The 19,394-nt window shown below is 32.6% G+C and overlaps 1 protein-coding gene across 1 annotated transcript in view; it reads right to left on the bottom strand.

Moving 5' to 3' along the window:
- The window catches only part of LOC143377161 (midasin), a 187,914-nt gene that overhangs the window by 23,603 nt on the left and 144,917 nt on the right, over nt 1–19,394 (bottom strand). Inside the window, exons 16-17 of the mRNA XM_076828155.1 lie at nt 1,787–1,934; nt 279–508 (exon numbers count right to left, since the gene is read on the bottom strand). Of these exons, the coding sequence (XP_076684270.1) occupies nt 279–508; nt 1,787–1,934 (378 nt within the window). The remainder of the gene's footprint in view (nt 1–278; nt 509–1,786; nt 1,935–19,394) is intronic.

The following is a 19,394-nucleotide window of genomic DNA, read 5'->3' as shown; positions in this document are numbered from 1 at the left end:
AAAATGATTATCAAATTACTACTTAGACAATACAATTTACACAGTTTTATTACATCATTTTATTATTATTATTATTATTATTATATATATATATATATATATATTATATATATATTTTTTATTGCAACATAATCCCTTCTTCTTTGATCTCGTTAATGTAATTCCTATTTAACTTCCGTTAGATTTAGATTTACATATCTCCTGATGAATGTGTTATCCTAAACTGTTACAACTATCATACTCTTGCTAATTGTAAGCGAAAGAAAGAAAATATTTACCTTCACAAGAACGCTGTCAACCCACTCGAATTTGCCACCGGCGTTCAAACATTTGTCTTTCTCTACGGCGATCGATAGATCTGCCACTTTTTTCTCGATTTCTTGCAATTCCAATTCACAGGAAATCCCCAATGTTCTAATGGCTGACACCAGTTTCGATAACTCCTCGGTTTTACGTAGGAACAGTTTCGTTTCCGTCGACATAGTCGTTTTCATTGTTTTCTCGTCGCCTGTGTTCGAACAAGAAACCAACCATGACGCAAACCCTTTTTACATCGCAGAGGAACGGAATAATGGAAAAACTGTGTAACCGAACGAAATCGCCTTGGAACAACGTAAACTTAATTCAACAGTTGAAACGTTTTTTCTTCAATGTTGTTGAATTCGATACTTGAAACTATCGATGCAAGTCGAAGCTTTGGCAAATCATAAACAATGTTGGAACTCATTAAAGAGCATAAAAAATTATGCAAAATATTTTTACACATTTATCTAACGTTTTTCTATTTCAGAACAGCAGAATAGCCGGAAGCATGGACACTAGGGGTGGCTCTTATTTTCGACTTTTGAATTTTCGTCGGGGCACCCTCCAGAATAGTTGCAAATAATTAAAAAAAATTCCGTGTAAAGTTTGAGCTCGATCGGATAACGGAAGAGGGTGCCCCTGGGCCCTTAAACATTTAAATCATTATTTAACAGCTCGCGAAGTCGATTTTATTTAATATCCTCCAAGGTATTGATTAAATAAAAAAATACGTCAAACAAAAGTTGTAGATCCGGACAAGGAGCATCTTTTATGTTCTATTAGTTTTTCTCGTGCGACAAACGGTTTTCGAAAAAAGTCCGAAAAACTAAAAAAGAAAAAACGAAAAAAAAAATTCCCTCAAATTTTTGATAGTTTAAATGCTTCCAGAACACTTTTTGTTTATGAATGCGAACAAGAACAATGGAATTTTTATTTTCGAGGATTATTTTTTAAACATTTAAGGGGGGGGCATATACCGAAATATGCGAAATAAACTTTTACAAATTTCACTATTAGAAGCTAAAAATCTAAGGAGTTGCTTTTCAGATATATTTTGAAAAAAAAAATAGTTTGTAAGTTTTCTTTGGCAATATTTGCAAACCTTCATTTTGCACATAGAAGGTAGGCTATTTCGGTAATTGAAAAAACAGAGATATTCCACGAATATCCAGGATACTCCACATATTAAAAAGCTACAGAGCGTCAAAATCAGCTTATGTGTGGCTCACACCCAGAGTGTCAAGGAAGGGTTAACCTTTAATTTTAACAGTAAGTGTGGCGCCCTCTGCACGCGGAATTTGGAACTATTCTATAACCTACAACAGTCCCATTGAAACAAAGATTCTTCTAGTAGTTCATCGAAATCGGTTGAGTAGATTTTTTTTTCAAACATACCTACTTACAAACATGGCAGGAACATTTTTATATAATGGTATAGATAAAGCAACTAACATGGGAAAATTGATGGGAGTAGATGCTGTACCTTCAGATAAACGTCGAACATTTTCTAGAAGACCATGGTAATAGGCCACCTGATCCAGATTCTCCTTTTTCAGTCTCCTCCGCAGTATCTCGATCAACAATGCCTCTGTGCGCTCCAGTAATTCCTCAAAGTGCCGATCGTAATCTGTCTGTAACAAGAATACAAGGCAAAACAGTTAGTGACCCTTGTTCTTGCAGAACGACTCTATTTGTTATACATTGTTTACGAGTCGTGTGGCAATCGCACTGTGGAAATTAAACTTACATACATACAATTTTATTAAACTTACTATTAGGCACAGTGGATTAAATCACTTTTTTAAATGAAAATATAAGACAAATCGTGAGAACAAAATTGGATGGTATCACCATTTGCAAATGCAAGTGCACAAGGTCTTTGCAGTTGCATTTCTTTAAAACCCAAACTGAATATTTCTGAAGGTGAGTTAATTTTTCTGAATGCTTTTCTTGTATTATAAATAGTAGTGTAAGGTAGGGTTGTCAACTTTTTTTCGAGGAAATATATAGTACTTTACAGACAAATTTAATAAAAATATAGTACCCACTGTGAAAAAAAATATAGTAGGTACTTTTCAGGGGATAGTGGTACAAAATAAAACTACATTAAAACAAACACATCTTATTTTTTAAATGCACATTTTTCGTGCATTTTATATTATTAATCAATTTATTGTGTTTAACAAATATGTCAAAGGCTTGGTTGCACTGAAAGTCCAAATTAACATATGTGAGCAGCTCATTTTTATGAGAGATAGGCTGCCTCTGTTTCTCTCTTCCCGCCACTTCATATTTATTGTAGAAAAGACCCTCCCTGTTAATGTTTAAATTCGCAAATTTAAATTTTAATGTTGCCATGGAATTAAAAAAAAAAATTAAATATAAATTGTAGAATTCTATCAGTGTCTCGGAAATATAGTATTTTACGCACTATATTTTTTCTCAAAGTATACAGTACACTACACAAAAACATGGTACAATACTATATATTATAGTATGGTTGGCAATTTTAGTATAAGGTCCTAAAAAGCTGAACAGTTCGCACAGTATTTAAAATTTCCTATTATAGTAGATGATTTATTAAAAGAAATGATGCTTAAATATTCCAATATATAATACATTCTAGGAACCATTTTGTTGTATTCTAAGGAAGAAATAAGATGGCCGCCAAGGGGACTTAAATCACACAATATATGGCGAAAATATTTTTCCGTCACTGCTTAAAACGACATGTAGAAATTTCGAATTTTTGGGTTGAACATTTCCCAGCCTACAGTATTGAAATACAAGAATTGCTTCTTCACTGTCCCCATTAATTTTCTTCGCTTCATCCCATAAGCGTTTCTCTTCTATTACTGTTTCCTCCTTCCCATTTCTGCACGCGGAGAAAAATAACCAGGAGATTTAGGATTCCATTAACATTACTGCCGTTGAACACGCGCAACTCATTCCATCTCAAAGCACTGTGTAAGCAATTTTATGTTTCCTTTATTCTACGACAATTTCTGCACCAATTTATTGTAAAAGATTTGAAAGTAGGACACACTTTTATGACTAATAATTTTCATCGTTGACTTCGTATAATATTTCAATTAACTTTTTGTATTTTTACGACTAATATATGTTTTACAACAAATCTATTTTATACAAATTATTACCACTCTTTTTGAATTCTGAAATTTATAATTATTGTGTAGGGTCAAACTCAATGTAATTGAGGGAAGTTTAAACGCAAAAGCATTATAGCAACCACATCTATTAATATTGTGATTAATTGACACCGAACACTGATTAAACCATATTGAGATCTTCCATAAATAAGAGTGAGTCTGAATTGCAAGTTATTCGCAACTATTCTCCCTGTCATTTAAGAAGGAACCTGCCGACCGACGAGTTTAGAGCGGCTCTGCGCAGGTTGACGCTCATTGGTGCCGGGAGAAGCCGCTATTGGCTGTACCCCCACCAACGCTTCTTCTGAGCCAATGAGCTCATTCTACATGCGCGAAACGAGTTCCTTCTTAAATGACACGGAGAATACAGTGAGTAGAAAAGTGATTATACGAATAAAAATACACAAACACATGTTGCAACGCGTTATATTGTTACTTTCCTTGTTTTACTTATGCTCTCTAAAAATCGAAGTATAAATATTATAAATACTATAAAATTAGAAGCAGAAATAAGAGTGAAGAGACAAAGTAAGGGATGTGTCTACATGCGCCCACACAAGTAAACAATCCAAAGCAAAAACATAAAAGCAAGAATGAAAAGAAAGAAACAGCTTTGGTGGCAAAATATGGCTTAGCCTGTTTTATCGAAATATTACTATTGTAATTGTTTCATAGTGAGTTCATCTGCAAAGAGAAGGTGCTTGCTTCTGTACCTACAGTTAAACAAATTATTATTTTCTGTAAATCAATTATAACTAATATCAACCGCGTGTAATATTTACACAGTAGAATTTGTTTAAATGATTTTTTTGTAGTTTTTATTGGTGTAAAATTCTTATCTTCTGAAAGTACAGGTGCTATTGAGTAATGAGTAGCATAAGTACTGGTGGATGGGTCAAAATTGACCCTGCATCGTCCGAGAAGTGTCAACAATACAGACGACGATAACGAAAAAACATACAGAATCAAAAATAATTCGACTTTGATCATTCTGATTTTTTCTAATCTATTTCAACAATCTAGTTTATTCAATTTCAATGGATCACAAGGGAAATTAGTTTCTGTCCTACAGAAAGTTGAGCCGTATATTTTATTTCCACGTGCCTAACGGAACTACAAAACTACAATGAACCGTAATGAATTATGAACCTGGAAGTAACGATAAAAAAAATATATGGGCACAGCTTTGCAAAATGACCATGCTACCAGGCTAGCATGTGCAGAATGATGGGAATCTCCCAGCCAAAGATGGACGACGAAAAATCCATACTTTGAGAGATAGGGTCAACAAAGACGCATCAATCACTTTGATTCGACCACCCCAGAATAATCCTGACGGATACCTTTTGGGGGAAGGGACTCCTTCACCCTTTTCACCCCTTTGTTATACACATTCCTCTCGACCTCTAAAATATTCACTTGCAACTTTACTATAAAATTATTTTGGAATTTCAAAACAGTAATATATATCCTACGAGGCATTTTTATTTGAATATTTTCTGTTTAGAGGGAGATATTGGTTTTCGGGAAATTATACACAGGGTGTTTCCGTGACCAGTAGTGCAAACGGAGAGGTGGTGATTTTACATGTAAAAACAAGTGAAAAATGTAGAATAAAATTATGTCGTAAGTGGCTTAGTTTTCTAGGAATTGACTCTGAATTTCGGCCAGGTATTCGTGTACCGAGGTATAGCTCTGGGTGCCCGGGGGGCACGCTGAGGTAAAGGGGTAAAGAGTACGCTTCTGCCTCACTGTAGGTTCCTGCTTACGGTGGCGAGAAACGTTTCCCGTGCCTCAGCCTGCCCCTCAGGCACATACCTACTCCCATTTTCATGCAAAGAATTGATTTACAATTCTCAATATAGAAACACAGATTTTCAATAATTGTCATTTAAATGCATTTTTAACTTGTCGTCTGTATATTATCAATGGAATATCATAGTGAAGTTTGATCGAAAAATTGGGAATATTAACATTGAAAAAACAGATGTATAAAAATTTGGTTAATATAACTTCATTTTTCAGTGTGGTGTAATTCTACTTCTCAGACATATTTTCTTTTGAAGAAAGTAAACAACGTACCTCCCAATCGATGTTTCTGAAAATAATACTTCTGAAGTTCAAATATATTGTAATATAGGGAATTAAATTCAGAGTCTGCTGCAGTTTTAGAAAATATTGTAAAAGTTACAAATGTCAAGGAAACTGCTTTGATTAACATAATGTTTGTTATGATCATTTATGTTTGGCAGACAGATAAAAAGTGGTTTACTAAATTAACATTGCGAATCCATGTACTTTGCGTGTAATATTCATTATTTAAAAAAGTTAGAATATTAATTATACATTTTTATGATAGGTAGCTTAAAGATTGTGTCAGAGTGATAATAACATTTATGCAATGCAGTAGAATATGATTGTTTTCCAAGTGTCTATGTTTATAATTGATAGAAATTCAGGAAGGAAAATAATTAAATTTCAGGCCACTTGATGTTTTTTTCTGAAACAATTTCAATAAATGTACTGTAAACATAGTGTTATATAAACTAAATGTTCCATAATATCAAGATTCAATATAAAAACTAAGGAGATTTATTTATATTACAAATTCGAAACTGTTAAAAACCAAATATGAAGTGTGTTAGTGCTGGAAAAAATATAACTAAATAAAATGCAGAAATAATATATGTACTAATTGAAAGATTACATCTGATACCTGACTCAAGTGAAACAAATTTTTTTAATTGTGTTGCACGAACACGTTTACAAAACGCTATTAGCAAACCCCAGAGACCCATAATAACAGTTATATTAAAAAAAAATTGAAAAAAATCTTTAAAAAAATTGTTATTTAAATGAAAGGCAGTTATCACTAAATATTAATGAAAATTTAAAAAAGATAAAATGATTAAAAAGAATTAACTCTCAACTGTTCGGATTACGAATAACAATTATAAATGATTACAAATGTTTTGCCACTGATAATATGGTTGTCGGTAACCAAAATAAAATTATGCTTACCGGTAGCCAAAGAAATAATAATGGTTATTCGTAACAAAAATCATTTAAACAAAGATTTTCGTTTCTATACCATGACTTTTAAAAATTGGGATATAACAGTTGTGCTTTCTGGCAAACACTGACAAGGGAAGATCCCGAAGCCGAAAATTCAAAAAATTCTGAAACTTTGTGAATATGTAGGGGATTTCCTCCTGATTACAACGCAACTTTTGTTTGCTGCCCAAATTCACTCGAAGGGGGTGAAACTAATCCCCGAAAATTCGGCTATTTTCCGATTTTATGTTATAACTCGCGAAATGTAAAAGATAGAAAAAAAGTTTCAAGACAAAAGTTACTTCTTTTAATTAGATCTATCATTTGGCAAAAAATTATTTTACAGTTCACGAGTTATAACAGAAAATCGGAAAATAACCGGATTTTCAATGGTCAATTACACCCCCTTAGAGTGAATTTGGGCAGCAAACAAAAACTGCGTTGTAATCAGGAGGAAATCCCCTACATATTCACGAAGTTTCAGAATTTTTTGAATTTCCGGGTTCGGGATTTTCCCTTGTGAGTAGTTTCGATGAAAACCGACAAACTCACTGCTGAAAAACAACTAAAACTCGTTGCAATACTGTATTTGTATTTTTTGTTTTCCTGTTAAACAGGATGGCGGTTTCAAAGCCTATCGCTTTATATTGCCCAACGAACACTATAGTCCCTTTATTTATTTCCCCCTCTCTCTCCTTCGGGTCCCAGGCTGGGACTCCCAGCAGCAGCGGCGCACCGAGAGAAACGTGGTCACCCATCTTTCCCCAGTACCCGCCCCGTGATGCTTAACTTCGTTGGTGATCTAACGAGAACCGTTTTTTTTTTTTTTTATCATGATGTTTATTGACAGAAAGGAGTACCTTTGTGTGGTATTGATGAGTGCAACAAACATAAGAAAAAAAACTCAATTATCTGGGATAGTTTGTGAGTGTCCACAACCGGTGCCTCCATCACGGCTACGGCCACTGGTTCGTCGCAATATAAATTGCTGCATTGCAAACGTTCAGAAAACTAATTTTCATTTGTTCATTCCTTTTTCTTTTTAAATATGCGTAATTATTACTTTATCGTTAAACATGGCGCTTTCCACACGCTTTCCACCCTTTACCTTCCCTGCGATTGATTTTCTACGGCACTGCAGCGACCGCATCTCTTTTATCTATAGTTTATAGACAAGATTCCATCCTGAGCTTTTTCCAAATCAAAAGATTCGTAACTGTTGAACATTTAACAATTGCCACTTCTACACCGTGTTTCCCTTAACTATTACCTGAAATATTTCTGCTATATTTAAAATATCAAGTGATAATGTTATTTATATGAAACACCTTGTATATTAAATACCTTCGGCAACTTCTTTCAGTTATATTGTAGCACGCGCATAAATTCGTTTAGTGAAAACTAAATCCACACCATTTACTATTTATTACACTGGAAGTAATTCATTTATTTCACAATGATGTTTGAAATTTTCCAATCGACGATCACGTATGCTAATTGCATTGATATATACCTAACACATTTTGCGCCGGTCGCATAAAAATATGTTGTTTTTTTATTATCACTTAACCGGTCACGTAAAAAACGTATTTTTTGCATTCTTCTACTAGTGAAAATAAAACAGATATTAATAAAAATTCAATTAAAATTGCATACCAATATATTCAGTACATTGTCAGCTATGGCAATTCAGATAATTTTTTATAATTTTTTCACCGGCGGTTAAGCAAGTTCCATAGGTGATAAATCTGGCGTGAAATATGTTAATTGCACACACAAAATGATTTATCAAACTGTTAACGGTACATAAAGCGAATTTTTCTTAAAATTATTATTTGCAACGAGTTCACTGTTATTGTATAGAAGGTAGCAGATGGTTCCGACTGTCCAAATTAATCGTCGCGATGCTGACTTCTTCTCTGCGGCAAATTAATGACGCGAAGACACCTCAGATCGATATATGTTGTGGTCGAAAAGCCCATGGAATTGAGGCAGTGAGAGCAACAATGAACTAACTCAAATTTTTCCGAAATTGAGTTAGTAGTAATAATGTATTCCAACAGGCTCTAAATCATATAAACTAGGAAAAAAAATTTTTTTTTTCAATGTGGGTTAGTCCGTTTTTGTTCTTACTGCCTCAATTGGCGATGCGATTTTGGCTTAGTGCATCTTGTGCTTAAAACTATATACAGATTATTTGCGCGATGGTTTTGATTTTAAACAATATATTAACAACGTTTAGTGAAATTTTCTTGCATTTTAACGATTCCGACAGAGACTGAGTTGTCTAAGATTCTAGAAACGTTGGCGGATATTTGAATGCAGACTTGCTCGTTCGACATTCAAGTGAAAATTAAATACAGTATCATTTCGCTATGAGCTCGCTTTGGCCTCAACGCTGAGCGCTCGTTTCCCCCCACTCACGCCACCAGCGCATTGGAATCATCTCCGCTACTCGCTAAGCGCTCGCCGCGAGCTCATAGCGCGAGGATACTGTGCAGAGCAACAGTGAGGTCTGCAACGCGCATGCCCAAAGGGGAGACCGAGAAGTGGGGAGGCGTCACTCCCCTCCACTCCGCTACTACTAACTCCGCCTACAAACATCACTATTGCTCGGTTTGCCTATACTGTTTTATTCTAAACTAGCTGACCCAGTACCCGGTTTCACCTGGGGATTATTTACGATGTTTCCAAAATAAAAAAGCCTAAAGAAAAATTGCCTATAATCTAATCTAGGGCGCACGTAATGTATATTCAAAATTTCATTGAAATACGTTCAGTCGTTTAAGCGTGAAAGAGGGACAAACAAAGAGACAACGTTTTACTTTTGTATATTAGTAGGGATTTATACTAGCACCATATAGTATCTTTTATTCTTCTTGCTTAGGCAGAAACTTGCAAGCTTTGCACGAGGGGTTTGAGAAATATTCATGCAGATTGTATCTACAGAAATTCGGTTGTTTGCGGTTAGTTAGAAATTTATAATGGTTGGGAAATTGTTTGACAGATGTTGTCAAGAACCGATATACAGAAAGTGCCTGAAGGGGTAAAGGTGGATTTGGAACTAGGAGGATTGTTCTACGTTCGACGAGGTGGTTCTTCTAAAAGTCCACAGTTGGTATCTATATATAAGCTTTCAGAAACAATAGTTAGCTGGAGAAATTAATGTTATACCTGAGTGAAATAAATAGATCTGTTAGTTACCTATACCTATACATAAATTCATTTACAGTTACACAATCAGGGTAGCACTGAAATTTATGCAAACTGTAGTTTCATGAAAAGTTTGTATTTAGCATCGTGTTACCACTTCCAAATTAAACAATAATTTTCATCATGGACACCTTTTTCACGTCTGCATTATTTTGAGAATTTTTTTTCGTGCATAGTATGTCACATTTAAGTAATCTTTTTACAATTTTCAAATAAACAAATATCACTGTTTTCTGAAACACAGAAAACTTTCCCAGAGTTCTTGAAGCAGTAATTTAGGAAATTAATAACATTTTCTGAAAAAATAATAATATAAAAAAAAATTGTTACGATCAGTTCGCGGTTTGCAAAAGATTGCATTCGCGACCATATTTCATTCCTTTTACTTTGTCTCTTTTCGTGCCAGTAAGATTGAAAGGCACCTTCACCCTCGTTAATTCTTAAAGGCCTTCTGAATGCCGCGGCAGGAAAACGAAATAAAGAATTTTGCCATTAAAATAATCCGAAAGGACAGAGTTAACGTCATTCCTATTCAACTAGCTGAACACGTTCTCGTTAACGTTTTCAAAGTTACCATTCTGGAATCTTAAAACCTGAATGCCTCCTCAAGAATTATTTCCAATGCCGTTTGGCGTATGGGTATTATTATTGTTCTAATTGAAATATGGATGCGAACGTTTTAACTTTCATCATAAATAAGATACAAAAGTATCAAGGAAAATATATGTAATTTATTTATACGATTTGGATTTATTTAAATTCAATAAGAAGTGTGTTATTGTCTTAGTATTTTCAGTATAAATATTTAATAGCATTGATTTTTCTGCATCTTCAAAACTTGCAGAACAAATGGATATTACGTTTAAGTATTTACATAAAGTTTTCGCATAAACATTAGAATAATTTATTTAAATATACATATATGTTTTGAGTTACAACATATGAAAATATAATATTCATGCAGACTGCAGATTATTCAGTGTAAGTAAGAAAATATCACTGGGAATGTTTCTTCTTTCTAATTACTAATATCGAGTTTTCAAAATGTATTTAGCATGTTTCTGAATAAGCTCAAAGTAAAAATTCTAAAATTCATTTATAATTTTCTGAAGCACAGATTTATTCAGGTTAAGGTAAATGGGATTCTATCCGCTCCTGTGGAAACCCAGAATGGAATTCCCCAGGGATCCGTTCGGAGCGTAACCCTTTTCTTATTAGCAATAAACGACATCGCAAAGTTAACAGAGAAACCCGTTAAATGCGGTTTATTTGCCGATGAGCTTGCCTTACTCTGCGGCGGAAAAAATCTGTTAACAATGCAAAAAAAACTTCAATCTTCCTTAGACAAGTTGTACTTATGGTTTAGCAAAACGGGTTTAGATTTTCCAGTAATAAATCGGAATTTATAATGACATCCAAAAGCCGCTCAACTACCAATAAGATTAGCTAAAAATCTTAGGCCTAACGTTCGATAAAAAGATGTCATGGAAACCCCATATAATTAAACTAAAAAAAGATTGTTTCAAAGGACTAAATTTGCTAAAGATAATCTCAGCTATTAATTGGAGAGTAGACTGCACAATATCAATAAAAACCTTTAAAGCTGTAATTGTACCCAAACTGGATTACGCATCAGTAATTTACGGAGTAAGCCCATCTGCCGAAATGCTAGACTCTATACAAAATATGGGGTATTTCGCTAGGTGCATTCTGCTCCTGTCCAACCTCAAGTCTTTTAGCAGAAGCAAATATCTTGCCACTTAATATCCGAAGAATGAATCTAACATATAACTGCCTATGTGATATATTAGTATCTCCTGATAACCCTGTGCGGAAACTTATACTCACTAATAAGTTCAGACTTTTAAAAACGATTTACGTAAAAATATTTAATTACAATTTTTGTGGGATTTCTGAGGAACAGAAGATTAGTGAAGAGTACCTATATTTACCAGTACCATCTTCGCTTTGTCTCCTGATGCATGATTTCTGATTCATAGCCTGATCTCGAGGGGTTCGACGTGGTTCAAACTTTCGCGGTGAAAAATACCTTCGAAAGCAATTTTCCTAAAAACTTTCTGCTATGGAATATTAACGAAAATGTCACGACCAACACTTTTTAGGAATATTAAACGAGATTCGCTATTATTTCTTTTACATTTAAGAGTTTTGCTTCAATAGCAATGCAAATATTATTTTCAGTCGCGATACGAAATAGTAATACGTAAAACATGTGTTCAGTTTATTTATTGTAGAGTAGTAATATTTGTTTAATACTGTTGAGTATATTAACATTAGTAAATATAGCTTTATAAACGTAAGATAAACGAAAGAACACTACGGATAGATGCAAGTTAGAACAGCGAGTTCAGTGTTAACGAAAGAGCAGTGCTCTCAACTAGGGCTGGAACTATTCGAATAATTTAATATTCGAATATTTTACAAGTATTCGAATCCTACGAATAAACTTCGAATATTTGAGTATTCGAATCCTACGAATATACTTCGAATATTTGAGTATTCGAATCTTACGAATAAACTTCGAGTATTTGAGTATTCGAATGTTATTATTCGAATATTTGAGTATTCGAATGTTATTATTCGAATATTTGAGTATTCGAATGTTATTATTCGAATATTTGAGTATTCGAATGTTATTATTCGAATATTTGAGTATTCGAATGTTATTATTCGAATATTTGATTATTCGAATGTTATTATTCGAAAATTTGAGTATTCGAATGTTATTATTCGAATATTTGAGTATTCGAATGTTATTATTCGAATATTTGAGTATTCGAATGTTATTATTCGAATATTTGAGTATTCGAATGTTATTATTCGAATATTTGAGTATTCGAATGTTATTATTCGAATATTTGAGTATTCGAATGTTATTATTCGAATATTTGAGTATTCGAATGTTATTATTCGAATATTTGAGTATTCGAATGTTATTATTCGAATATTTGATTATTCGAATGTTATTATTCGAAAATTTGAGTATTCGAATGTTATTATTCGAATATTTGAGTATTCGAATGTTATTATTCGAATATTTGAGTATTCGAATGTTATTATTCGAATATTTGAGTATTCGAATGTTATTATTCGAATATTTGAGTATTCGAATGTTATTATTCGAATATTTGAGTATTCGAATGTTATTATTCGAAAATTTGAGTATTCGAATGTTATTATTCGAATATTTGAGTATTCGAATGTTATTATTCGAATATTTGAGTATTCGAATGTTATTATTCGAATATTTGAGTATTCGAATGTTATTATTCGAAAATTTGAGTATTCGAATGTTATTATTCGAATATTTGAGTATTCGAATGTTATTATTCGAATATTTGAGTATTCGAATGTTATTATTCGAATATTTGAGTATTCGAATGCTACGAATAAACTTCGAATATTTGAGTATTCGAATCCTACGAATAAACTTCGAATATTTGAGTATTCGAATCTTACGAATAAACTTCGAGTATTTGAGTATTCGAATGTTATTATTCGAATATTTGATTATTCGAATGTTATTATTCGAAAATTTGAGTATTCGAATGTTATTATTCGAATATTTGAGTATTCGAATGTTATTATTCGAATATTTGAGTATTCGAATGTTATTATTCGAATATTTGAGTATTCGAATGTTATTATTCGAATATTTGAGTATTCGAATGTTATTATTCGAATATTTGAGTATTCGAATGTTATTATTCGAAAATTTGAGTATTCGAATGTTATTATTCGAATATTTGAGTATTCGAATGTTATTATTCGAATATTTGAGTATTCGAATGTTATTATTCGAATATTTGAGTATTCGAATGCTACGAATAAACTTCGAATATTTGAGTATTCGAATCCTACGAATAAACTTCGAATATTTGAGTATTCGAATCTTACGAATAAACTTCGAGTATTTGAGTATTCGAATGTTATTATTCGAATATTTGAGTATTCGAATATTTAAGTATTCGATCTGCCATCCGTCACGAGCACTAACATATATTATTTGGGAAACTATACTGCAAAAAATTCATTTTTCAGTTTTCTGGTTTTTTCAAAGTACAACAGTTTATTTCGTGAAGCTTATATTTTATTAAATTTTCGAATTGAATCTTGAATTTTATATATAATATTTATTTATATTCTAAACAATTAAGTGCAACAGTAAAGGTGTACTTGAATCTTGAATTATATATATAATATTTATTTATATTCTAAACAATTAAGTACAACAGTGAGGTTGTACTTGCAGAAGTTATTGACTACTTTCGCGCGAAAAAGTCAACTCAACACATGTATGTGTGGCATTAAACTATGACGTGTGCAATATCTTTGTTAGCATACACGTTTTCCTTTACGCGGGAAAAGGAGAAATAAATAAAATAAAAGAAGTTCACTTGTAACTGGGAAAAAGTACAGACAGTAAAGTGGAGGAAAGGAAGGGTAAACAGAAGAAAACCTCTGATGCGTAAAATTGAAAAACGCGAATTGTCGAACCGGATGACAAAGCAAATGGAGAAACGGAAACGAATGCTCGAAAACCTGATTTTCCTCCAATGTGAAAATTAATTAATTCCTGGCCGCTATTCCGCGCAACGAGATGGTCTTTTTACCTGAGAACTAGATCAGACAAATCCCATCGACTCGGTACTCCTGTTACGACTGTTTCCCTGTTCGAAGATGAATGATGCTTTGGTTAAATGTTTACAAAAATCTCATAGTATTTGCTGTCGTTTTTTTATTTAAACCATGTTTTATCAACACCCGAGTGTTTGCATGTGAAAAAAATCTTTGAATTTTAAAAAATTCGAAAACTACCACTGTAATTAAATTGAAGGAATGTGTATTGCATTCTGCTTTCCATTAATTCCTAAGGAAACAAAAACAAAGAGAAATTAAGGGCTGATCAAACGACAGTTTAAGTCTAAAAAACGAAGTTGGAAACTTGGAAAATCATAATATAAATATTTGAAAGATTTTACTAAATTACAATTTCAATTTTCGTCTCTATATTAAATTGTATCTCTAACTGGAATCGTTACCACTATTTGCGGTTTTGGTAAATCAATATCGTACAAAATATATTGGTAGTTTCCTTATCGCAACGAGCAGATGTCTTGTAAGTTTGGGCTAGTTGAACGTTAAGTCTCCGTTACTTCCATGTACCGAGTGTTCTAAAACTATTGCGAAGGACTTGAAATATTTTTAAAAATATTATCGAGGGATTGCAGTTGTTTTAAAACCATTCACGGAGAATTCGAATTGTTCTACAAATATTATTGAAGATATACTGAAAAATATACTTGTGGAAGTTAAATAAATTTGTTTTAGAAATTGTTTATGTGTTGACATAAATGTAGACATTTTTATGTCTTTCTGATGGTGGAGAGAGAGAGAGAGAGAGAGAGAGAGAGAGAGAGAGAGAGAGAGAGAGAGAGAGAGTCAGAGAAGATTATAAACAGTGAGTTCGAGGAATTATTAATGAACTTGAAGGTTTTGTAAGGAGTGCATATGTTTCTATTGTTGCAATATTATTAAAAACGTTGAGAGTTACAGACGCTTGTTATTATAAAAGCGCGAGAATTTTTTAATAAAGAGTATGTGCCGCTGTACACGCTCCACAAATACGCCCTTGTCGCCAGGAGCACTCTCATTACAAATAGGTTGTAAATATTAAATGACTCACTAGTTCGACCATCGCGTTGTAATTTAAATACGTAGGAAACCGATAAGTTTGATATATGAATCAGATGGTCCGTTTCAAAATTAGCGTTACAGCGTGATAAAGGTCGCTGCACACATATCAGTTCCGTGCCAGTTGCGTGCCGCCAGTGTCGTCGTAAATTATATCGTTTGCTTGTTTGGAATGGAGCAGTTCACACTTGTCAGTTCCATATCCGTACAGGGGAATTATGAATATCTCTCCATACACGTCAGTCGCGTGCCGTCACTGTCAGTGTTAAAAACTATCGTTCCCTTGCTCTACAATGCAGCAGTTCACACTTGTCCGTGTCAGGGGCGTCAGTGTGGAACCCGTGTCCGTACGTTGAAGCTAAAATTCGTTGGCAACGATATGTTGGCTTTCGCGAAAGCGTTGACACGGTGTGTTGAAATTAGGGCTACTACGAATATTAGAATAATTAGGGCTACTACGAATATTAGAATAATTAGGGGTATTCGAATATCAGAATAATTAGGGGTATTCGAATATTTGAATAATTCGAAGTATTCGAATATCTGAAAAGTTGGGAGTATTCGAATACGTGAATAATTAGGAGTATTCGAATATCTGAAAAGTTGGTAGTATTCGAATATCCGAATAATTGGGAGTATTCGAATATCCGAATAATTGAGAGTATTCGAATATTCGAATAATTCGGGGTATTCGAATATCCGAATAATTCGGAGTATTCGAATATCAGAATAATTCGGAGTATTCGAATATCAGAATAATTCGGAGTATTCGAATATCCGAATAATTCGAAATATTCGAATATCTGAAAAGTTGGGAGTATTCGAATATCCGAATAATTGGGAGTATTCGAATATTCGAATAACCAGGAGTATTCGAATATCCGAATAATTGGGAGTATTCGAATATCCGAATTATTATATTAATATTTTGAAATCATTTCATAGTGAATCTATACAATATGCCATACAATAGGTTGTACTAATCATTTAAATGGGAAAGATTAATTTTTTTCAATGTGGGTTACTCCGTTTTTGTTTTGAATACCTCAAATGTTCTCGTTTTTCTTTTTACTTCTGTTCGCGATAATCCACCGATAAATTCATAGCCATAAACATATCTTCTCTTCTTAATTACCATTCGCGACAGCTCGCTAGTAAATTCCACTGAAACACATGCGCGGATCGATTTTCCAATTCTTGCTCATTAGGACGATAAATTTTTGGTTTCCTCTACAATTTTTATTTGTACCAATTCGCTAAAATACTTTTGTGCAAAAGTTAGTTTTATGGGCCACTGTTTGAAACGATTTAAAACTTCCAATGAAAAATCTCAATAAAAATTTTAATCTTTTGAATCTGTAAGTTAGACCATTTTGGAAATCTTCAAATTACTTTTGTATTAGTATTCAAAGATTTTGTTTTCGTATTACTACAATACTGTAATTAATATGTAATGTAACATTTTGAGAATATGCTTTCATTACGAGTATTCATTAGTAAGTCCTTACTTTTATTATTCAAATTTTGTGCAATCGACATGTTTTACAATTGTGCAAAATTTGACAATTTCTTTATATAGGTATCTATACAATATTTACATCATTCTATACTCAGTTGATACACCAACTCACATCGATTAAGGAAACACAATAAAAAATTAAAGCAGGCTAAAAACAGGAGAGACATGCAAAGTTAAAATGACAAGTCAAACAAATATAATAGAGTTCGAATATTATTACAGCATCATAAACTGTTTGATATTCGATTAAACATGAATGTAATGAAATTCTTCACATTCGATGAAATATGAGTTGGATAATATTCTTAACATTCCAATAAATATGGCATAATGTGCTTAATATTCGATTAAATATGAATTTGATGAAATTCTGAATGTCATATTAAATAGAAAGGACGTCATTTTGACATCACTTACGGTGGTGCTAAAGTAAAGAAAGAAAATTCTTAAAATAATATTGGTCAGGAAAATTCGATACACCGGCCGGGAGAATGTAAATTGATCTGTGTAATTTCCATTCTAATCCAATTGGAACGAATCACGAAGATCAATTTTAGAAGATGAAAGAGGATTGGAGGAGAAGCATGAAAGGATAAATCTACATCTAATTTGCAGGCTAGTAAACCTTCAATTAATTAACTGAATTACATATCTCTAACGTACCCTTTGAAGTTAGGAGGTCAACATTTTAAGGGTGCTTTCAAAAGTTTAATATACAAAGTGAAGCTGAATATTCTTTAACTCGTTTATATACACATATTTCTGTACTCGAGTTGTTTACATAAATTAATTTCCAGCAATTTAAAATAAATGTGAATAATTTTGAAAGAAAATAGCAACAATACATGAACTACTAAATATATATAGAATTAGATATTAAATATATGTAGAAATAAATCTGACTGCGTTTCTAGTATGTGTATGTATATTATGTATTTTAGATTGTAAGGGAGTTATTGTAAATTATTAATGCTAAGACAATTAGTATTTCTTCGGTTTCGCAGCGCCAAGTATTTTGAATAAAATATTTATTCGTACTAAAATATTTATTTGTATAAAAATATATCTGCTTAATATTATGTAATACAATTTTTCTTTGTATAAATAGCCATTGTTATAATTGGCGAAATTTTTGTATATCATTAATTTTGTAAAGCTATTAATTTACGACAATGTTTTTAAATGGGATTCTTTTTGATGGATTCATTAAAATGTACGCGATATGTTAGTTGAAAGCACCTTTTATGAGCCACTGTATGTATAAAGTTAAAATTTTCAATTCAAAGCGAAATAAGCGTTAAAATTTACCCAATTTCCCGTAACTTAAAGTATCAGGTTCTTAACAATTAATATCCCTCAAAATAAATACCCAAATAAACAGACTTTTAAAATTCTATAATTCCATAAATATCGAAAATTACGATACTCTAAATAAATGAACACGTCTAAATGTGAAAAGATACACCACATAAAAAGAAATTTCAATCAACTTGGGACTTTGAAGCAAGGACCTCATAAACATTAATTTTGGTGTCATATGTTCCTCCCGGATCCAAGTGATTTCATCTTCGACAAGACCAGAAGCATGAAAGATGCCTTTGATGCTCCTTTTACGCGCTTGCCTCTGTACAAGGATTTTCTTTTTGATTAAAAAATAAATTCTCTAAAAATGAGTAAGAACTTCCGTGGGCGAATGTACAGTGAAACTAAATGGAACATTTCAATTTAAAAAGGGGGTGGGATGTTCGAATTTGCAGGAGATGGGAAGGAGATGCTGGAGATGCAATTCCTCCTAATCAGTGCAAAATCGATATAGGCAGGTAGTACCATGAACGTAATTTTATCAAAGAGGACGTTAATGTGAATGGAAATTGCTAAGATCACCAGCAGTGTACAGGGTGCATCATAATATGTGGCACCCACGTCAATGGTGGACACAAAAACAGTAAAAAAAAAAAAATCGTACAAACATGTGTCCTATTTGGCCTCGTTTCGAAGCTGGGGCCATTTTTATATTTCAGTAATTTATAATGGCAAACGAAGATAGTATAGCTGATTCTAATAAATTGTTCGTACAGGGCAAAGCAACCAGTGAATGACCGCATTGTTGAATCTATGGACCTTTGAGATTAATACTTGAATATATTTATGTATCACAAGAAAACAACTGTTGAAATTGCATTTCAATTTATTTTTCTTGAAATTTCTATAAAAATAATTACTTATTCTTATCGTAATTAAAAAAAAAAAATTATAAAATGCAAAACGTGTAGAAGCGCAGTAAATGACCGCATACTTTTAATAAGCACTGTACTTATTAATTTTTGCTTAATACGCGTAACTAAAAATATAGGATATTAAAAGTGCAACTACACTCCATTTATAAACATATAATAATGTTTAAATTTATAATTGACATT

This window comes from Andrena cerasifolii, chromosome 15 (genome assembly GCF_050908995.1).
Source record: "Andrena cerasifolii isolate SP2316 chromosome 15, iyAndCera1_principal, whole genome shotgun sequence".
Lineage (NCBI taxonomy): Eukaryota > Metazoa > Arthropoda > Insecta > Hymenoptera > Andrenidae > Andrena > Andrena cerasifolii.
This window is presented reverse-complemented; position numbering and strand designations above follow the sequence as displayed.